We start from the raw sequence: 23,443 nt of genomic DNA on the forward strand, positions 1-23,443 counted from the left end.
CTCTGCAAACACCACTGGCTTTTCAACATGCATATCTGTTACTGTTCGAAGTTGGTCCATATGGGCAAGGGGAAAAAAAGGCTCCCTCCTCCTCTCCAAGCATTATTTTGAAGATGGAGAAAAGCACCCCCATGATATCTGACCTCGTTGTTTGAACTCCTCTGAGGTTGTGCTGCATGCTGAACACAACCTCTCGCCCTCTGTTGGACCCAGACTCACCACCTTTTTGTTTATATACCAAATGACATTTCACTATTTACTGATTTTCAAGATAACATTGTGCATCTGATTTGACATTTTCAGTTAACCTATTGAAGAAACAGAAGCAAAAAAACGACCATTTTGGCTCCTTCACGTAAGCTACAATCTGCAACAGTGTTCAACAGGCCAGAAAAAGCAGTTCTTTAAAGCCTTTGTGACATATTAGGAAAAACATTTTCAGTTTTTCTTCTAGGATAATGGTTCCCTAGAGTAACTGAGGGATACTATGGCAAAATATTAGTCAACATTTTAATACAAATCTCCTGCAACTTATCAGGGCTCGTCATATCATACAACATCACTTCTCTTAACTACAGATGTTCACTTTTGATCTTTCCCACAACCCCTGGCTCAAAAAACATATTCATCTACATTTAGCATGACACTGGCTGCATTCCAATCCTGTGTTTATCTTTCTCTTTGAGTGTAAAAAAAAAAAGAAAAGAAATCAGCAAAATAAGAAAAACACAGCGCTGCTTTTGGATATTTATGAAGTAACGGAGATAGAAAAACAATAACACCATAGGCATATGGAAATCATAAGGTTCTGGGATTTTGTATATGTATAGCTCATGCTCATTTCAATTGAAGTCACATGGTGGGTTTGTAGTTTAGGTTTTGCTCTAAATCTCATCTTTACCCAGCAGCAGGCAGAGAGCAGGGGTCACATGTTAGCTTGAAAAGTGCGGCACTCCCTTCACGATCCAGAGCAGAGGAATAACAGCTTATAGCAAGAGCAGATGTTGTGACACACTTATATACGGCCATTTACTTTATTCATTATTCAAGTCACAGCTGACTCCGGATTTACTTTTTTCCCAGTAGGTCATTTATTATTTGTACATAACTAGTGAACTTTGAATACGTGGAACAGATTTATGATCCAGTGTCTGTTCTGGCCGCCGACCCTGAAAAGCAGCACATGTTGGGGAGTTTATATACAGTCAGAAAAGAAATTCTTTGCTACTTCGCTACTGAAGCAGTGCTTTTAAAAAACCTATGATTTTCAAAGCCAACCAACAAAATACCCAAATTCCAGTAAGTTACCAGCAGGCCTCAAGGACAGCTGGAATGCTCCAACATTTACTGCTGGAGAGTCTGTGGGCCGACCAAGAGGTTTGAGGGAAAGACAAACACACTGGATACGGACATCACAGATCAGTCTGATTACTCCCCTGTTGTTTTGATAGCCCTTTGGCCCCTTGTTAGCCATTGTCCTACAGACATTATAGTGAGTGGATGGGTAAATAAACAGTGACATACCTTAAGTCACTCTCAGTGACACACACATGCAATTTTACAACGGGACGAGGTTCATTTGTTACTCTTATCTCTGCTAACAAAGACTCTTCCTTGAATCAGTCCGCCATTACCTGCTGGTCCTTTTGATCCAGGGGCTCCAGATGGGCCCCTTGCCCCAGCCTCCCCTCGAGGCCCAATGGGACCTGGCAGCCCTCGAGACCCTGGCTTCCCTAAGAGGAGGAAACAGCCATGAGTAATCATGAACCCTTAACTGGTTTACATCTTAAATGGTTTTACGTCAACTGAAAGGCAACTATGGTTACAATTTACCATCTATGCCAGGAACTCCATCTCTTCCCTTTTCGCCCTGAGGACCTAAAATTAAAGCAGAAGGAGAAGTTTAGCTGAATGATTTAAAAAAACAATCTGAGCTTAACCCTCCTGGAGAAGAGGTTTTGTAAAATCTGAAGAAAATTTGTACAAATAAAATATTTTGTAAAACGTGAAAAGCGAGGTGCAATTACAGTGGCAGGAAGAGAGTAATCTTGCTGTTGTCTTTATGTAAGTATTAGGGATCATTAAATGTTTAGCTACAAAATACTAAATATTTGTAATAAATAAAAAAAGGGGGACCTAATTCTAACTCAGTAAATTGATTTTCCTCACTTAGGCCACTCTTTATGTAAAGCTCTGGTTGTAGTAATGTTGGGAACACTTTGTTAAAATAGAAGCATTTTTACACATCACATTTCATTTGCAGGTCTTCCATTATTGAAAACAGTAGTATAAAACCTGCTGCAGGGAACTGCATAAAGACCTTAAATGATCTCATTTAAATCAGGATCAGTTAAGGACTTATTCAACATAAGCACCACTGGAACAGAGTAGTCTCTAGAATCAGGAAACACCCCATATCAGAACAGAACCTTAACTTATGGTGGTGCTGACGAAAAGGCAGATGTGCAAGGACAGTCAAACCAAACCAACAACATGCATTTCATAAGACTGCACTTGGGCCTGAAGGTGGTGCCAGAGGAAAGCTCATAGGGTGCTCGTTTAGAGCAATGGTTTATCCTGTGGGGAGAATGAATGGTTCAGAAAAATGTTCTTATTTTATATTTCTAATTACAAATGGATCTGAGAACTTTTTATTTTCTGCAATCAGTCATACATGTGTATGTAGCACAAACTAGAAAAAGTCAGTGACAGCCATTCACTGATAGCATAAAAAAATCTCACTGTGCTGAATATAGTGCACTATATTCAGCACTACAGCCTTAGTGCCATTTTACAATGAAACAAAGAACCTAACAATCCCACAATGCACTTTATTTATACAGTAGAAAAAAATGTGCAAGTATCTATTACACAGGGAGCAATGGATGAGCATTAGGGAGTAATTCAGCTGCAGCACTGGACTACACGTTTTTCTAGGACTGTGTCATTTTTGATAAATAAAAGTATGTAATTTGAAAGTCCAGTTAATCAAATATGAAAAACCTTAATACTGTGTCTATAATGGGACAAACTCATTTTAATATTGCTCCAGCATTATTTCTTTCTCCTGCTGATGGTGTAACAGCATTGATGACTGTGTCTTTAGCTGTAGCCAGCGCTGGGCTCAACTCCAGGAAAGGAGAGGACGTTCATGCTTCCACACAGCCACAGAGCTGAAAGTGAGCTGCACTCTGACTTTTGCTAACGGAAATGAGCGTGTGTGCAGTGGGTGAAATAGGATACGAGCAGAGGTGTGCAGGTAGCGGGCAGGAAAAGCAGCAATGAGTGATTTCTGACTTAATTATTAAATCAAAACCCTGACAGCACTAAATGGAAATGTGCAAACTTCTAACACAAGATTTATGAAAATACGTGACAGCAGGATACACATACCTGCAGGTCCCTGCTCACCAGGAGCTCCCTGAGCAGGCACAGCCCCCATCAGTAATGAGGCCTCTCGAGCAGTTCCCCCTTCACCCTGAAGGTGGCGATGTGATATGGAGGCCGGTGCTGTGAGTAATTGGACCTGATGCAGGAAAACATAAAACAAGCACAGGTAATTAAAACAATATGACTGTTTAATGTAGGCCCATCACGTTTCTGTGTCCTGTGTGAATGAGTAGAAGCCTTCACCTTCTCCTCCAGTGTGTTCAGCCTGTCACTCAAAGCAGTGATTCGACTGCAGTTGAGACAATCTGAAAAACAGATTTTAATGTGAGGAATCAGACATGTAAAGATGTGGCATACCTACTTTTAGGATTAGGCTTAAACCTTTTCTTTGATAAAGCTTATAGTTAGAGCTGCATCAGGTGACCCTGAACCATCCCTAATTATGCTTCTAAAGGCTCAGGCTGCTGGTTGACTTCACATGATCCACTGAGCGCCCCTCTTTTACTCTTTTTCACTCCCCGTGTGATGAAATGTCATTAGCTCTGTGCCTTCTTTCTCCTGTGGTTTATGCTTTGTCCCCCATGATGATCTATGGCTCTGAAGCTGCATATTTGTTATGTGAAGTTGCTGGACCCATCAGTCTGCTGAGTTTTGATTGTTATTGTTATATAGTTGCTTTCCACCATGGTTCTGTCTGAGGTTTTAACCTGTTAAAGGGGAGTTGTTGTCTCCCCACTGTTACCAACTCAGTTGAAATGAGAATTGTGCCATCTAGTTAAAGTAATATGTTCGCAGTTCTTACTGGAGATCGTCTCTCCTGTGCGTGCAGGTGGCCGGCGTAGAGTAGATGGTTTTCTTAATGCCTCTTGAGCTACAAGCCCGTTTCCTGCATCTGTTAAAAGCAAAAGACAAAGAGGAAATAAATGTTAGTTTAGTGAGTTGGATTTAAAGTTGTTATAATTTCTTGAGCTTGAAAACAAACTTCAGATGTATAAGTTTCTGTTTCATATGGGAATCAAATAGTGGAAATCACAGATCCAAATTGAAACAATGATCTGCTTGATTCTTTGATGTTATAAAACCTACCTGACCGCCACATTTAATGGGAAATGTCTCAAATGTACATTCACCGATCACTCTGTTTGTACACCTTTGGAAATATCTAATCAGCCAATCTCATGGCAGCAACTCAGTGAACGGTGGGGTCAGAATTTGGCTTTAAGAGCATGAAAGCATGGATCCATCCTGCCTTGCATCAACAGTTCAGGCTGCTGGTGGTGTAATGGTGTGAGAGATATATTTCCTTGGCACACTTTGGGCCCCTTAGTACCAACTGAGCATCATTTAAACCCCACAGCCTACCTGAGTATTGCTGCTGACTATGTCCAACCCTGTATGATCACAGTGTACGTATTTTCTGATAGCTGCTTTCACCAGAATAATGCACCATGTCACAAAGCCCAGATCATGTTAAACTGGTTTCTTGAACATGACAGTGAGTTCACTGTACTCAAATGAGTAATTTGACACAGTCACCAGATCGCAATCCAATAGAGCAGCTTTGGGATGTGGTGGAATGGGAGATCTGTGTCATGGATGTGCAGCTGACAAATCTGCAGCAACTGTGTGATGCTGTCATGTCAATAAGGAGCAAAATCTCAGGAATGTTTCCAGCACCTTGCTGAATCTATGCCACAGAGTCAAGGTAGTTCCAAAAGTACTAGAAAGGTCTGACTTCTAAAGTGGTCAATGAGTGTAATTTCTAACATGCTGATGGCATTAGAGGTAAAAGGATTGATTGAGAAAGAAAAGAAACCATGCATCATCTGGTTTAAGTAAAGACACAAGGACAATTCTTGTTTCTGTTGCTCACTGCCAAGCTCTAGGATTCAGTATGCAATTTTGTGTTTAGCCTAATGTCATCACTCCAAGAATTTAGTTGCAGACTGTGTTGTGGGTTCTATCAAAATGCTTGACTGTAAAAGAAACTGAAAATCACCTCTGTGCTTTTTCTGTCCTCCAGGTGAGCCAGACAGAGCTGCAAACACGCATGTACAGTTGCAGCTCTTGCATGAGTTACATTTCCAAGGCACAAACAGTGTGCTACATTTTCCTTTTGCCTTGTTCCTTTAGGGAGAATAGCATCGTAAGGCCTGGGAAGGAGGGCGTGTAAAGACAAACAATAGTTTCCTTGTTAAAAAAAGAACGGGCAGTCTCGGCCCGCATTTTGCCTTCATTTTATGAAGTGTGGGAGTTTGTGTCCCAGGGTTATAGATGATTTGAATGGGCAGACCTTTGTGGAAATGCTAGACTGACTCCATTGTCTGGCCTGGGCTAGCTGTGGTTGGCCCAGGTGCTCCTGATACAAACAAGAGGCTGGGTTCAGCACCTCATTAGCCACCAGGAAGCATGTCTTTCCCTTCAGTGGCCAGCAGCCACAGTCAACGCCAAGTGCTGCACTAAAAGAAGCCACGAAATAGCACCTGCAGCACAGAGGTGAAGCAGGAGAACAACATTCTTTCTGCAGCATCAAGATGTCATAATCCATCTCTATCCATTGCAGACTCAGAAAAGGAAAATAGAGAGCTTACTGTCATGAAGAAATATGAACGTTGTGGAACTTGAGAAGCAAAACCATAATGAGTTCAGATATTATCCAAAGAGGAGAGAGTGAGAGGGCAAAAGAGGAGTATGAAAAGTACACAAAGCACATGGTTTAGGGTAAGGTGAAACTGCTCTAGTAATCCCCTCCCTACTCGACCTCTGTACTCATGATTTCACTGTTTTGGGTTCTGGGTATTTCTCAGAGGATTACGAGTGTAGATGGATTCAAACCATGTAAGACCCAAGACTGAAATGTTCTGGCATGACCTCCAGATTGTAGAAACCTCCTTCATGCTTCAGTAACAATATAAACCTTGCACAGAGATGAGGACACTTCAATGTTCGTTTCACTCTTCTGCAGCATATTTCAGTCTACATGGGGGAAGACAGAGAAGACAAAGAGATGTGTCTATGTGCATACATGTGCATGCACATCCCGCAGGCTTTTTCTGTGGAGACCGGTTCGTATAGATGGCTGCATTCAATTACCAAGGGGGCGGTCGGGATAGGAAATCTAGCTCTCCCTCCTCCCCTCCTGACAGCACCTCTTCTCCCTCTAAAGTAAAGAACATTCAAGCGCCAAGATCCCCTCACCCACACTCAAGCTATTGTATGAAGCATTATGCCGGCTTTGGCACAAGAACTATAGCCTCCCACACACCTCTTGCACACTTTCTCTGTCTCTCAGTCTTGCAACAACAAATCTGAAATCCTTTAAGACCCCTTTTTTCTTCTGCATCTCCTAAGACAATATCAGTTTACTATGAAGCCTGTGGTGTGCATGCATGCGGACCTGAAGTGTGAGGATGACTGGGATGCCCCAAGAGTGCCCCCATCACTCTGTTGGCCAACAATAACTTCATCACAGTTAATTAATGAGTGGCCCCTGATGGACACGGTTCACTGTATCCCCTGTTTTCTTGAGCTTACTGGGCTAATTGCCCCAGTAGGAGGTGGGGGGTCAAAAATGTGTGAATGCATTTGATCTTATCTTTTTACACTATGTTGCACTCAGTGACCAACTCAGAGATCTTCATTAGAGAAATCCCCCTGCAGAGAGTTCAGCAGGCCAGAGGCTGCGCTGACATCAGCCAGCACTTGTTAAGATTTTCTCTCTTTTGCACAAAAATCACACACAGAGTTTACAAACACTTTCTGAATTTTCTTTGATGCTGGTGGTGCAATAATCTCATGGGAGCATGAGGACGATATGAGCGAAGGCCAAAAAGAGAAGGCTGTTTTTTCCTACTTCAAAATGAGTGCACAGTTATGAAGAATGACCTGAGGAATTGTATAATGGTATTTTTTGTAACGGTCTGATAAGGTGCTACAACTTTTAGAGTGGATTCCGAAATGCAAATCAAATTTTGCACACAGTCTATTTTTAGACTTATTTGATCTTATCTGAGGTTTATTATGGAGCTCTGAAGTTAGCCAAAAGTCAAAGGGAGATTCTACGCACACATTTAAGCATGCAGCTGGTGGCTAAAGCTAGACCAATGAAATTCCATGCTGAAATCTGGGCAATAGGTCTGCCAAACCACAGATGTAACCTTGTAAACATGGGTTGAAACCCCAACAGACTTTCTTTCCCTCTTGTATTTCCTCTGCCTCACGCTGAAGCTGAACAAATCGTGTTGTGTTCTTTGTATCTTATATCCAGACTCTCAAACAGAGACAAAATGCACTCGCGCGTCCTGATAAATGTGCTTGAAATATGTTGTTCACTGCATTTCGATTTTTCTGACAGAAAATAAGCTTATTTTTAGAAAATAGGGAAGCAAATTTAAATAAAACAGGAAGCATTTAAAATAGTCTAAAGCAGAAGTAAGACACACTGAAGCAGCCAGACGGAGAGCGAATGGTAACTTGCCAGGATAACAGACCGTTTTGTGAGCCAACGCTAGAGACACGCTTATGCCAAGTGTAAACAGGGCCAAAAGGGGAATGACCTGAAACTGAACTGACAGCCCTCGAGGGAATGTGACTTTTCAATTAGGATCCCACAAAAGCATTAAAAACTTGTTTTACTGTTACGTCAATATATTTTTGTGGTGGCTGTTTTATTAAAATGTTATTTTCATTACTTGAAACAGAGTTAAAGCCAAATGCACAATGACCAGCTGCATCTCTGTGATCTAAGGTGTGTGTGTGTGTGTGTGTGTGTGTGTGTGTGTGTGTGTGTGTGTGTGTGTGTGTGTGTGTGTGTGTGTGTGTGTGTGTGTGTGTGTGTACACTTACGTAGGGTTTCGTCTGTGTGAGTATGAAACACACACACACATACACACACGGGTCTATTATTAATGGACCAAGGTCATTCCTTCAGCGATACTCTCCCAGCGAAAATAAAAGTGATGCTAAGACGCCAGTTAGCCCTGCCATACAGATCCTTTAAAAATCTCACACTCAGCTGCACTGACTGCTTGATCCTCAAAGCTCATAATCATCTAAGGTTTATTTGCTCTCTACAGTTTGCAGACTGATTACTTCTGTGAACGTATGACTGAAACCTTCGCATTTCCGTCAGCAGGTGCTGGATGAAAATATGAAGACAACCTTTAAAGGTTTGTTGGTATTGTTTCCGTGATGCTTGCTGTGATACATCAAAGTTGGAAGTTTCTGTTGGGAGATACAGTGTGGCAGCAGGCATGAACAAAAACATCGAACACAAACACACACGCTCACACCGCAGTGAGCAGACGCAGCAGAGTGCAAGGTCCTGATCCATCTCTGTCTGGTCAATTAGCTGAGCTCAGCACTGAAGCATCATTAGTGACTGGGCGCTGACAGCCAGCCAAGGGAGGCGTTTGTCTCCGTCTCCGTCTCTGCGCCGGACAGACTGAAGACTGCTGCTGCCTTCAGATAAACACACAGAATCGACTTACAGACAACACCGTACTCCTGGAAATAAGTCAAGCTGAACAAGGTGGCTACTCATAACATATGTTTGCTGAGCAAGCATTTTCTTTTGTCTATTCTGAGGTGTTATCCTGATATTGCTTCATTCATGCTCTTCTCCCTCTTCTTCTCCCCCTGTTTAGACCTTTAATGCTACTTTTCCAAAAAAAAAAAATTGTATTAATGACTTAAAGACAAATTGTATATTTTTTGTACACATGAAAATACAAAATAATTTGTTGTACGACATGAACTTAGTCTTTGAGTAAAGACAAAGATTTGACCCCACCCTTATTATTATTCTTCCTCTAGGAATATGCACCACTGGTATGATGTGATGTGTATCCCACAATGTGACAAATCCACATTAAATATACTTTCATTGTCTAAGCCATTATTAAAGGCTGTATTTTCATACTTAGTTTATTAATTCAGTCACAGTGGTCAGTGGTTTAGTACCACAGAAACCAGTGTTCCTTCCAAATTATTCCAGTGAGTTCCTTGAAGTCTAGGGACCTGTCCAGGGTTTATCCGTCTCTCGCCAGCTGGGATCATGTTATGTTGGTAATAGGTCCATATCAGCAAAATGTCCCAATCAGGGTGGGAAATTTTAATTGGTACTGGGAGGAAAAACAACAAACTTGCCATCTCTTTCTTCTGCATGGGACCATTTTTCTTTGATGTTTGGCTCCAAACCAGTCAGGTTGTATTTAAGTGTACTAAAACAGACCTTCCTAAACCTTCCACCTCCCGTAAGGCTGGCAGGTCCCAGTCTCGTGATCAGGCACTGGTCATCTGCCCAGTGCAAAACTGCATCTGAACTCCGGTGTTTACTGTGCTTTCCCAGGGTCACATGTTTTTTTTATTAGGTGATTGGCTTAAAGGTAGAAACAAATCATCATTTCCTTACTTCAGAATTGCCACTCTGCCTCTTCCACCTCCAAGACAGTAATTGGAGGTGAGAAGGAAGTGCAGCCTTGCCGATAACAACTGGTCAGGTAATTGATCCCAGAGGAAAAGAGGTAAGCAGAGCAAGACTGGATCCAAACTTTCACACTACATGGGTTGAAAATGAGTGCACTGAGGCAGCAAGTCTACATCTGGCCTCTCTTTACACATCTACTTGAAGTGTTCGAAAGACCTGCTGCAAATGAAACCATGCTACAGCCTCCAGGACGCTGAGGTGAGCATGTAAAGGATCAGAGTGGTTCTCACCTCATGCACACACATCTCACCTCATCAATCAGTGCAGACGCAAAACTCAGAGCAGTGGAGGGCAGCACACCACAACCCCAGCATCTAAACCACACCCCCCACAGAGCTGGACCTCCATCAAGGTGAAGATAATCAATTATATCCAGTCAGTCACACTTTCTGTTTCCATTAGTAGTTATATGTTTTTAATGAATTAGTATATACTTCCAAAGAAATGACATCCCTTATTGAATATGAATATTTTCAGCTGTCAAAGAAAAGTTTATGATGCTCCAGACAGAAACTCAGCATTCATGGTCAAAATAACAGTCTAAAAAGAAAGTGAGACACGGCAAAGTTTGTGTAATTACTTTTACTGTGAGGATGGCTTTCTTCACTGCATGTCAAATTAAGCTAGTTTGAACTTTATCCTGTTTTAGAGTCAAAGCTGTATTGTTTATAGAGAATAAATTACATGGTATTGTGAAAATTTTAGCTTACGCTCTTGCAAAATAGAGTATGTTCCAATAGTTTTGCTAATCTATACTCCTGCAGAAACACAGTTCTACTTTGACTTCTTTTTTTTTTGGCCAAATCAAAAACGCACAACCATCTGCTGCAGCGACCCTTTGCAAGAAAGGGAGTAGTTGAAAGAAGCTTTGATGCCAGCTTATATAAATATAAATAACCACATTTCCACTTGGGAAGGCCATTATTGTACTTGAGTTTTGAGGTTTAGATTTGGAGCTGCTCAAGAGAAGCATGTGTATACAGATATTGCTGTAATTGTCCTGTATTGTGAACAAACACATATATATGCTGCAGGGGCAGCTCAGTGTGACCAGCAGTTTTCTTTTTCTTCAGTTTGGCTGTGACTCTGCCAATTCTCACATCAGTTCTTTCAGCTGGTCCAACCCATCCAGATGTGCTTGCACACAAAACCTCTAATCTTTCACAGGAAGGAGGAGGGTCTCCCGCCTCTCATCCAACTTCTCTGTCCCACACAGGGCTGTCTTTACCTCACTGTCCCTCTCACTCACTCTCCCTATCACTCTCTCACCCTCTGTTTTTACAGCACATGCCTGTAGTGATGCTGATGTCAGTGACAGGGACTGCACCTCAATCTGGCTGCTCCTCTCACCCCCTCCCCAGCAGGCAGTGGTGTGTAATTACAGAGCAGTGCTGGGCTGAATGGTCTGACTGGTGGGGTGACTGCGGTCTGCTGACAGAGGTGTTTGTCTAGCTTATAGACATGTGGTCCCATTGACATTCTGGGACAGGAGACTGGTCACACTTGGCACTGGCAACTGTGAGGTAGAGCTTTCTGCACAGGATGCAGCATAACTTCCCTTCCCTCCCTCTTGTTACACTTCCTGCTTGTTGCATTTTCCAGTATGCTTCATCATGAGAGACCTGCCCCACATGAGCTTAGACTGGATGGTGGAGAATACCTGCAAGGCATTTCTAAACACCAGTTAAAGGAAAACTGAGCTTTGTTTCCCAGTCACTCACTAATTTCACCTCTAATTACTAAGTAGGGCATTTTTTGTTCCACTGATTGCTAAATGCTTGTTTAAGGGTGTGTGTGTCTTGGCTGTCTGAGTGCAAGATGTTGCCTGGATGTCCACAACAGCATGAGAGGCTGTCTGTGTTTAAAGAGAGAGCCACAAAATAAAAGGAGTCTGGTGTTTATATCAAAAGAGAGAATATAAACCCTCAAAAATTCAACTGAATTTAGAACAGGAATAAACCTTATTTGTTGCAGTAAAAGTAGTATACACAAAAAAGAAAAAGCATCACCATATGGCACAATGGAAACAATTGTCTCTGTGCCATGAAAGTAAACAATGCTGTGGTCTGTGTAAAGTGGCTAAAATTAGTGGCGGGGGCATTTGTCAAACTGCAGCATGCTGATTTAAGATAGTCTGTGGTCAGGACAGGGTGCACTAAAAATCCACCCTGCAGACTTTAAACATTTCCTGCACTTGAAAGCGGTAGATGGCTAATAAAAGCATGTGGCACAGACTGACAATCCAGCTCATACCATTCAGTTTTATTAAGAGAGGCACAATAAACGCAGAAGCCCAAAGAAGCTCAGCTCCTCCCTCACAATCCTTGTTGACCCAAATAAAAGCTGCTTAATAAACTTTGCCTTGGTGACGTTCTGCCTTTCAACGAACTCATTTTGCATTTTATCCAGCTGTCCAGTGTACAAACTTTCTCAATCTCTGTCTCTAATATGGTCACCAGGGAAACGAGTGAAAACAGGACAGCATAGTTGCACACCAGGACTGTTTGAGGAAACCACACACTCTGATGCTGCAGGTTTAGTGTGGCAGGGAGGGGACCATCTTGTCTGTGACCTCACCATAAAAAATGCTCCTGACACACAACAGCAATTAAAACCCACTCCTGTCAGCCACAGGAGGCCAACAAACAATAGCTCTAAAAATACCCAAGAAGAGAATTAGTCCTCCACACAGACATGCAAACACATATGAGCTTTAACTTATTAACTTGAGGTTACTATCGTTGACTATATAAGCTTTAAATATCACCAGCGCTGCAGTAAGTTCTATAACAGCTTGTTTGTATTGCAATTTTGGTCTGAGTCTGTCTGCTGTAACAAGGTACTCAGTGACGTGACTGGTGAGCACTGAAAATGCAGAGGTATCACTACAATGAAGTCCAGTGGGAACATGAGCAGTCTGACAAAAAGGGTGTAGACAGGTTAACAAGCCAACACTTGTGTGTCCCCAGACTACAGCTTAAACCAGTGTGTACAGTAGGTCATAGTGGAGCAATTCAGCCTGTAAATACCGCGGTGGATGTCTACAAAGGAGAGTAAGCAAAGTAAGCAATGCGAGGGGAAAAACATTATATTCTGCTTTTAAAATAAAGAGTGCTTTTTTTTTAAATCTTAAGATATCTTAAGAGATAAAAACAACATAAGCAAGACAAGTTTTATACAATCCATAATCCTTAAACCATAATGAAGAAATGAAGCCAACACGGAAATGGCAAAAACTGCAGTTCTTCAAGCAGCCACTAGAGAATGGCTCCAAAAGCAAACCAATCCCCATAGTTAAGTCCCCAGTTACACAGGCCTAGAGACCAGATGGCAACCACCTGGCAACCTCTAGTCACAGGGGAAAAGTGTTTATTCCCCAACCAGTTGGCAAGTGGTTGCCTGAGGTTGCTGGCGGTTGTTAGCACAGAATGGTCACAAAGATTGCTGCACCAAAGACTTCCTTCTGATTGTTTTGGTCACTAGCAGGTTGCCGCAGTTGCTAGTAGTTTACATGGAAGATGCGGACTTGTTTGCAAACACTTGCCATTTGCTCTCTGAGCTGTAGTGAAACCATTCACATTCAAAGTAAAAGCTGCACCTTTTTGAAATGTGCTGGTTGCAGAGATAAAGGCAGAGCTTTCACTTTGAAGGCAAAGTGAAAGTTACTAAATATATAATTAACATGTTTATCCACTGAGGCCACCATCCATCCAGATCAGAGACAGTATAAAAGATGGATGTAGCCACTGTGACGTCATCCATTGGTTAGTAAAGTCCAGTTATGAAGCCTTGTGCTGTGTTTCATCATTGCCATCTTGGTGTTTTGAAACTGGATGTGATAAATGAGGGCTAGATCTGACTGAGAAACCGAGGAGACTGCACACTCATTGACTACTGCCTAGAGATTGAGTGGCACTGTTGTGGACTGTTGTATTCAATCTGATCTGAAACTAGAGATTGAGCCCATAAAGTCAGTAATCCAGTGAGCTAATCCAGAGCCTGCTGGTTTCAGATACTTCTGTTGGCTTCACGTTTCAGATTCAGAATTACATCCATCATTTACACTTTCTAAGGTCCACATTCTGCTAAAACAGGAAGCAAACTGAGCTATTAAATGTTAAAGTAATGCTGTATTTGTTGGTTTAAATGTACTGACCTAACTGACTTTTACACTGTAATCCCTAACTATATCTAGCTTCCATGTACTGCCTTAGTGCCTTGCACTGAATAAGCTGTAATTTAGTGGAAGATGAGATGTTAAACACAGAAACTCTTGGAGGATTGGAAATATCCAAACAAAAGGCTATTAAGACTAAACATAAAAGACGCTGGAGTGAGCAATGGCTACAATAACAGCAGAAGAGATATAAAGTTTACACACTTCAGCTCTCTGCAAAAACACACTGCTGAATTCTTGGCCAACAGACCCTTTACTCTGACCCTGCTCATTATAATACAGAAGCTCTCTGCCCACAGCTGCAGCCAAACAGAGTATAGGCCAACCCACAGACCTTCAGCCAAACATCCTGGCTCACGTCTTCTGCTGTACACACTCAGTGCTTGGTGAGTAAATTCTTTGCCCTCCGTTTGAAGGACAAGTCCAGTCCAGCACAGTTTATTTGTCCAAGGCTGGTCCGAATGCTCACTTATTATGGCTTACAGGCCTGCTGCCACACCAGCCAAGTGTAATTTCCCTGCTGTGGCATGATTTGTGTGTGAGTACACATGAGAGTAAGTCTTGTTAAGAGCAAGGTTTCAATAGCTGATATTTTTCCTTAACCACCCATGTAAACAATAAAAACAATTGAGTCCCTTCTGACAACCATGCAGCAGGAGCCATGACAACCAAATACAAATGGTGCAGTTGAACACAACGACTGTGCGATAGTGACAGCACTTGTCCATCCAGAGCCAAGACACGACTGCCAGACTGTAGCTATTCCAGCTCCCCTCAGGACAATATTCTCCTTCAATGGCAAACCATAAAACAGAGCCTCACTCTGCAGGGCTATAAACAAACTCAAAGCAGCAGACATGTGTGGTAAGAAGTGGGCCAAATCTTTCTTCACAATTGTTTCAGTTTTCCTCATGATTCAGCTTCTTCCAGAGTGCACTGTCCACTTCCTTCACCATAACAAATCATTTGATTTGTCAATTTCCTTTGGGATTTCTCACGTAACACCCTAATCTCCATTTTGCCTTCATAAGCTTGGCTCATATTACTGTGGAGGTATTGGGCCCCGTTCGGAGGTTTGATGGGGTGAAAAATGCTAGATGTAATATACTGAAATAGCTAAATACCAGTGTTTCACCACATACTTTAAACGGGACCGAGAACAGCTTTGCATCATTTTCTCATAGTAAATATGCTTGACTGCCAATATAAACAGTCTGTAGAAAGAAAAACTGTTGGATAAAAACAGTCTGACTGTTGCAGTTCATAGCAGGACCTGTTTACTGTTACTTTTAATTGTTGTTAAAATGAAGTAAGTGTGTTGGGCGAAATTATGGTTTATAATTTGGAATTTTAATGGTTTTAGCACCTGAGCGGGGAAATCAATTTCTGCTTTACTTCTAGAAAAAGGTTAGCCACACAAACAAAATCATTTTTTGAAAGCAACTTTCTGCAAAGTGTTTCTATTTAAGTGTCTTTACATTTATTTTAAGACTACGCCCCTGTTCTATTTGCATGTCTTTTAGATGCCTTGCTTGTATGTGGGTCACAAGCTCATTCAAAAATATCCCCCCAAAACTGCCCTTTTACATGTTTTATCAGGCAAGAAATTAGATTTCATTGTTAAACTTTAAGAATTTATAAACTGGGCTTTGGTGAATGAGATTGAAACAAAGTGTGTGCTGTTACAAACATCTGGATAATTCTTGTGTTTGTTTTTTAGAACAGCCAACTTTTCACCCGACCTCCAGCTGCAACCAACCACTACAAACACTTTTGACAACATGTTGCAAGAAGAAAATTGTTTGAAGCAAATTAATAGGTTTTTTTTTTTTTTGGATAAATGCTAAAGAATTAATGTAAAGTAGACATGGAAGCCTGACTGATAAACACAAAGTCAGCTGTGTCTGACCTGCTGCATGTTGTGCATGTTGACCTGGTTGAGTTGCATACAGTGTAGACCTACAGATAGAAACCTGGCTTAACAGCAGGATCTCAAAACACATCACTTGGCCACCTCAGTGTTTCCTCAAATGGAAATGTCTCCCTTTAACCAAAGAACGACCACAATATCTAATGGTCCCAGCTGAGAAAGTAAAAACTCATGAACTAAACTGACATCAGACACATTTTCCATTAGACTGTATCAAATCCACCTATTGATTCTCCATCATATATGTGGAAGGAGTAGCACGGTGCCAGGATCAACATCACTCCCTCTGTGGCAAGAGTTTGAATAACACAGTCATTCACCTGATGCTACAGCATCCCTCCTCTCAGTGTGCTGACAAGTCGGACGTCTACACCGAGTGCTTCTTCTAACACACATCGTCCTGCTGCAGCAGAAAATGAAAGCACAATTAACGACAGCCAGATTGGAATTTTTAGCGTGCAGCTTTCTGCTCCGAGTAATGTAAAATCCATCCAGGAGAACGGTGGTGGGATCAAGCCAGATGGTGATGTGATGCTGTTAGTGTTACACATATTATGTTTATGAAACAGCTTCAGGATCCAAAATTTCAAAACAACAGAAATGTACTTAATTCACGAGGAAGCAGGAATTAAACTGAAAAATAACACAAGCTAGCCTAAATCTCAGCAATAACATTGTTCCTGTCATATTTGGCTCCTATTGATTATAAATGGGCTATAATTCAATAACATGTAAACATATTGTGATATTTTAAACATTTCTATTGCACAAGTTAAAATACTAAACCAACAAATGAGTAACTGAAGGTTTTGGTTTACATGTATTTTGTCTGATGTAATGAAACATTGAGTGAGTCTCCTAAACAACAATTTGATTATTTTATGAGACACAGATGGCTCCATTATTACATATATAATTTTTTGGACTTGGTGCAGATAATTTGGCCTTCTTGGCGCTCTTCATGCTTCAGAAACTCACATTGGTCTGAAAGAGCTCATGGTAACACTTTCTTATGACTACTCATCATTCTTTTTTTTTCTTAGCAACTCATCCAGTTGCTTGGAGGCTGGAGCCTATCCCAGCATTCAAAGGGCAAGTGCAGGGTACACCCTGGACACATAGTGAGTCTATCGCAAGGCTCAACACATAGAGACAACACAACCATTCATGCTCACATTCACACCTACAGTAATTTAGAATCACCAGTTAGCCTAATGAGCATGTCTTTGGACTGTGTAAGGAAGCTGGAGTACTCAGAGGGAACCCACATAAAAAAATCCCAGCCAGCCGGTGTATTTGAACCCAGGAATATCTCACTGCTAGGTGACTGAATCGCTGTGACACTTTAATTTAACTTTAATTACAAGTGATTTGGTCAGAGTGTGTAGGAAAAGATTGGGGTTTTGATTAAAATAGAACAAGTTAGAAATAAGGCCAGTCTCACATTTGCCATGTCACACACGTCAAACAATCAGAGGTAAAGGACACCGTGTCTGTAATTCTGACACATCACCAGTTTTGACAAAACAGCTGTATGTGATGCTGTGGGTGTGCGAACAGGCTCATTGCACTAATGTCATCAGAGTGTAACTATGATTGTCTCTTTTTTGCTTTTGAAAGCAACAACATAAAACGCTACTAAAAATAAAATACCCCATACTTGATTACAATAAAAATTACTATTTATTATTTCATGGTTTGTTCAAAGTAAAAGTACTATTTACTAAAGTTTAACTCACGATCATATTACAATTTTTATTATTAATTGTGTTTCACTAAAATTATTAGTGACCATTTTAAAGTCGACAAAGGCTGATTGAGAGTAAGATTATTCTATCTAACCCATTGGCATGTATGCATAATTTGCACACATGCAGATGCATAAGATAAACTCACATGTATACAGTATACACACTCCCACGGAGTGAGTGGAGTAAATGACTGTGTGAAGCTGAGCTCCTCTCAGTCTAATCCCTGGGTGAATGGTGTGCTGTGTGCCAGGCATTCCTCTGTGTCTTTCCAAGGCTTTCTGGGGATTAGACCCCACTTACTTGCAGGGGCCGCAGGGTGGGATCAAAGCTGGCTGAGCTTTTTGGGTTCAGGGTGATAGCAGTGGAACAGTGAGCCTGCGCTCAGGTAGACACGCAGGGATGCACCGGGGAACACGACACCGTGGTTGAGATGTGAGACAGCGACATAGGTTGCTTGCACCTGGTGGGGGTCAAACTTGTTCTAATCTGGAACTGTTGTAAACACCGCTCTGGTGATTGATGGCTGGCCTGCAGGAGGTAAGATTTTAACCCCTGAAATAATGCAGGCACGCCAAACCGCGGCTCGCTGGGGTTGCACAAATGAAAGATTTGAATCATAGTTTTCCCATATCGGTCCTGCAGTTTGTGCAGTATAAAGAGCCTTTCATGAGGAAGATATAAATGAAACATGTATGCGACAGACTGTGCAGCAATCTGGACTTCATTCTCCTGATCTCTTGCACAGCAGCGCTGGCTTTACGTTGGCTAAACTTACATCCAGCAAAACAGAAGACAGACAAAACAAACATGATGGCTGATCTGCAGCCACAAGTTCTGTAAGGCTCCTGACCTTTGCCCCTGCAGAAAAGTCAGGAGGTTTTCTTTAATCCATTTAGGAACTACACAGAGGAAGAAGAGGAAGTCTTTATTGTGACAATACAATGTGCAAAGCATTTGAACTATCAACACGGCCCACAGCAAGGCAAATACACAGAGATGGTAAAGAGCTCTGAGCTCTGGTCCTCTGTCAGAGATAAAACAGAACGAATTTAAAAGGCTAATATGGCGAGACCCTCTAGGCGGACTGAAAATAAACAGTACATCCTTGAGTATACTCATCTCCTAAAGGGAAATTAGTGTGCCTGTCCATGTGCAGTACTCAGAGACAAAAACTGCACCAAAAGCACACACAGAGTGCGTGAAAGGATGAGACTAATTATTGCGTGTAGGAATTTCAAAAACTAATCTATGTATAGCCAAAGTTATCTGCAGCATCTCAATCCTAATGACAAACATGTAAGGCATGTTTTGGAAACTCCCTGTGAAATAAACAAAATGACCTTCACAGGATTTTAAAACCCCACAGATAAGAATAATCACTGCAGGCACAGTTTTGCAAACAAAAATTTGTTTATTGTGTGTGCACGCTACTAAAGCTGCAATGAGTTATTCTGAGAGTGTTCTTTCTCTTTTTCTGTCAGTACAGAGAGGAGATAATTACCCATCAAAACCTATCGTGCACCTCCTGTATACCTGTGTTCTTCCTTATGCATCTACACAATCTGTCCCTCCTCTGAGCAAAACCAACCCCCACTTTCAAAAACCCAGTGATGACACCTCAGGTCTGTGCACTGTTACCCCACCATGCGGTCCTGTCTCATGTCTGCTTGATGTGACAGATGGGAATAAAGTGGGCCCTCATGCACACATGGGGGCAAGTTTGTTTGTGTTTTGCACCATTGGTGATAAGTATGCATGCTCTATGTGCTCTACAAAGGGATGATAAGCTAAAGAGGGCCATCCAGAGCAGACAGTGCAGAGGACAAAGGTACAGACGCAGGGGAGACCTCTTTTATTTTAAACCGAGTTTCTAGAGAGGTCCCAAAGATGCTGATCTAAAGGGGAAAAAAAGGTAAATGTTCAAATACATTCCAGGTTTTGGAACATGGATGTTTGAGACTGGTATATATTCCTCTATTGTGAAGAATCCCCGCTATTCTACTATGAAGTAAGTACAGCAGCAGTGGACAGTGTAAAAGTTAGTTTGGGGAAATGAAACACACCCAAAAATTAAAATTAACAGTTTTACTTGAGAGTATTTCATGCTTCAAAGACAGATTTATTAACTGTTGAATGAGCTATGGTCCGAGGTGTGTAGCAGATGTAGGGATTTAGGTTTTGTGCTCACTTTTTGGCCTAGTCACACCAGTGGGGGCTGCTGGATGATTCAGTCCAGGAAACTTTCAGTATTCCTACGTTAATGTTATTTTTTTTGTCCAACTCGTTCTCTCAGTGCCTCGGTTTGCCAAGCCAGAAAAGCTGCTATGTGATGGAGTGTTTCAAAGTTAATGTGACAGGCATCCTCCATCGCTCTCAGGCTAAATATGCTGGTATGGACACAGAAACTCTCCCACAGTTTGCAAGTACACAGCAACTGAAAGCTTGTGCCAGAGACATGAGAAAACTGCAGGGAAACATGAAAAAGGTGTAAAGATAAGAGTGGAGATGAATAAAGGAAATAGGGGGAGGAGGATGAGCTGCTTCTATTCACAGTGTTTTCACTCCCTTCATCCTCTCCATGTCTACCATCACACCAGAATGAGGGTCTTATCTCTGAAAAGAATTTGAACACAACATGCCCACAGACAGGGCTGAATGTGTGAAGACATGCACACGAGGATGAAAGCACCCGTGCCGGGGAGTGGAAGCAGATTACAGGATCACAGGAGTGGGGAAACACAGATCAAACTGTAGGAGAACCATCTCGGCCTTTACAGCACTTTCAGAAACAACAGGTCAAACTCGAAGCCGACAGCAGCGAGCCATCAATCTCGCTGCTCCTGCCGGCTAATAAATCAGACTGTGTGATCACAGTTTCAGGTCAACAGGGGTCACCTGACCCTGCGGGACTCCAGCGGGGACTGCGGTGGATGCGGCCCTTATCTCAGCAGCGCATTACAAAGGAACACAAGCTCTCCTTCATGCTCCTCCCTGCTGGCATTCACAAAGTTTTTCATCAACAGCCTCCTCGCACTCCCTCACACCCACACTGTGAGAAACTGCTGATCGAAGAAAGAAAAAAAAACCTGAAAAACTGCACAGTAGATGCTTCAGTAACATCAGTGCCTTAATGACTGTTTGGTCCAAAAAAAAATAAAAATACAGTAAAGACCACCCATTAGAAATTTCCTGCGTCTGTACTGAGATTAGCACTTTCACTGTTTAATTAAATCAGCAGTCTAAAACTCAAAGTTAGAGAAGTTTTTTTAAAAAACTGTAGATATTAATATCTGAGAAGTTGGATCTTTCCATACGAGTTATTTTGGCTTGTAAATACAACTAATACAGTACCAGTCAAAAGTGTACACAATGGGTAAGTGTGTCCAAACTTTTGACTGGTATTGTATGATGTCTACAAGACTGTAAGTCAGCTGCTTTCAAAAAAGTTGTGTGTTTTTAATGTAATACCTGCATTAATTTTCCTAAATCTTGCCTCTGGCCTAAATACAATGACACTTTAAAAGACTAAAACTAACACAGAAGAAACACAAAACAAAATTAAAACAAAGGATTTTCAAACAATGAAAAATTAAACTGATACGAGCAAATCTGCTATGAAAACTAACTGAAACTCAACTGAATTCAAAAGTCTGACAGAAATAAAAGTACAAACGAATTAGAAAATACAAAATTATAACAACTCTGGTATGCCGCCTTTCATCCTGTGATAGCTGAGCTATGTTTCAGCCCTCCTGCAACCCTGAAAACAGATGGATGGGTTGAAATGACAAAAGATTTGAGCCCTTTTTCAAATTTATTTAGAAGCAACAGGTTATTGGACCAATCTTTTTCAAAACTTGAAACTGGGGCTGCTATTGATAACAATTATTGTCATCACAGTTGTTTAATCGGTAAAACAAATAAAAGCAGGAAAATGAATGTAAATGAGAATGTTTGGTTATTTAAATGTTTATTCAATTCAAGCTTTCGATTATTGGGTTGATCAGCGCTCCAAAACAAATACACATGCTGCAAACTTACCGCATGTATTCAATCACCAACAAATCAAGTGATATATTTGTTGGATTCACATGTGGCTCAGGGCTGTGTTGGGACTTGGGGGAGCATGCATGGGCCACGAATCCAAAAATACAGCCTTGCATACAATACAGCATGTTTAGGTGGTGACAGGCTCACTGATCTGGACTGAATAAAATTATTAACTTAAATATGATTAATATTTAATTATATTGCTTGGCATTTTGAATCACATTCAGTAATCATCAGCAGAGTATTAATCATCACATGAACACAGCTTTGTTATTTCAGTAATTATAACATCATTGCTCCAGCATAAAAGTGATTTAGAGACGACTGATCACATACTGACAGTCCAGTGAAGATAAAGTTTCATTACTGAGTTCCAGACAGTCGCGAGGGAGAAGTCACACCAGGTCTATAAAAGACTTATGATATTAGGGGTCTTTTGTGGCTTTCGGAGCTAAATCAAGTACAGGTGAGCCCCTCCGTGGTCAGTATGTAATTCATCAGAGCGGTCCCCGGTCACAGCAGCTGTGGCGGTGTGCCGAGCTCCCAGTTCCAAAGATTAACACTCCTCCTTCACAGGGAGCAGAGTGTTCTGACACATACAAACTGAGATAAAACATCTGGCTTGTCTAATATGTATCCCATGTGTGTATATGTTTTTAGTGCCTGCCTATCTTTCTAGAGCGAAAATGTATGTGTGTGGTGCAGACATAATGTGCGTGTCCTATCTGCACTCCCCTCTTCATTGCTGATATCTGGCAGTCACATACTGTATGAGAGCTGCGTCGAAGCAGAGATTTTGGCAAAAAATGACCCGATTTCTCCAGGCACTCAATGCTGCAGTGAATAAGGATGGATGCATCCCACTGTCTTACACCAAGCCAAAAAAGTGTTTAGAGCATATCAAACTGTGGAACCCGAAGATACGGAAAGAGTGTGTATGAAGAAAGCAAGTGCTCGTTGTTCATCTTCTCCTTTCACAGCGGCAAACACGGATAGGTTCAAATACAGCGTGCTGCTGTCTCGCAGTAGCGGTCAACCACAACCATCGACACCTCTTATGAGCTCTTACTCATGCTCTATTCTCTGCAATCCATCATGTTTAATTGATTTATAAAAGTCCCTACTGAAGATTAAGCTCAACCATCTACGCACGACACACATGAGGTCTAATTGTGTTGACTTAGTGGGCTGTTTCTCTTTTATCTGCACAGAGTGTTAAACTACTTATGAAACCTATAAAAATCACAGGGGCAAAGCAGGTTTTAGAACTCATTATACAGCCATCTACATAAAACTACACACCAGACCACTATTAAAAAGTATTTCAGTTTAAGGTTTTATGGCAGCTTCAGAATTACACATGACATCACAGAGCGGTGAGATGATAAGATTTCACACAAGTGGAAAAGTCATTTTAAACTGTTTTACCACTTAAGACCTCATCCCTATTGCTTCAGAGTTATGAGGGTGATTCAGGGCTGATTTCACAGAGGCAAAAGTTTAGTGATAAACCGTCTTTGTGTGAACCACCTGAGTCATGAAGACTAAAGCTCTGTGTGTCCCAGACCTTTGTACAGTTACTGAATTTTAGGGTAAAACACTTTAAAAGCAGAATTGGTGCGACAGCTAAATAGCTTTTTTAGGCAAACCCTTAAAGC

The 23,443-nt window shown here is 41.5% G+C and overlaps 1 protein-coding gene across 2 annotated transcripts in view; it reads right to left on the reverse strand.

Annotated features, from left to right (window-relative positions):
* The window catches only part of emid1 (EMI domain containing 1), a 57,859-nt gene that overhangs the window by 11,036 nt on the left and 23,380 nt on the right, over positions 1-23,443 (reverse strand). For both annotated transcript variants that reach the window (XM_030738245.1, XM_030738246.1), the window contains exons 5-9: positions 4,193-4,282; positions 3,634-3,695; positions 3,394-3,526; positions 1,834-1,878; positions 1,635-1,733 (exon numbers count right to left, since the gene is read on the reverse strand). In XM_030738245.1, the coding sequence (XP_030594105.1) occupies positions 1,635-1,733; positions 1,834-1,878; positions 3,394-3,526; positions 3,634-3,695; positions 4,193-4,282 (429 nt within the window). The remainder of the gene's footprint in view (positions 1-1,634; positions 1,734-1,833; positions 1,879-3,393; positions 3,527-3,633; positions 3,696-4,192; positions 4,283-23,443) is intronic.

Source organism: Archocentrus centrarchus, chromosome 9 (assembly GCF_007364275.1).
Source record: "Archocentrus centrarchus isolate MPI-CPG fArcCen1 chromosome 9, fArcCen1, whole genome shotgun sequence".
Taxonomy (NCBI): domain Eukaryota; kingdom Metazoa; phylum Chordata; class Actinopteri; order Cichliformes; family Cichlidae; genus Archocentrus; species Archocentrus centrarchus.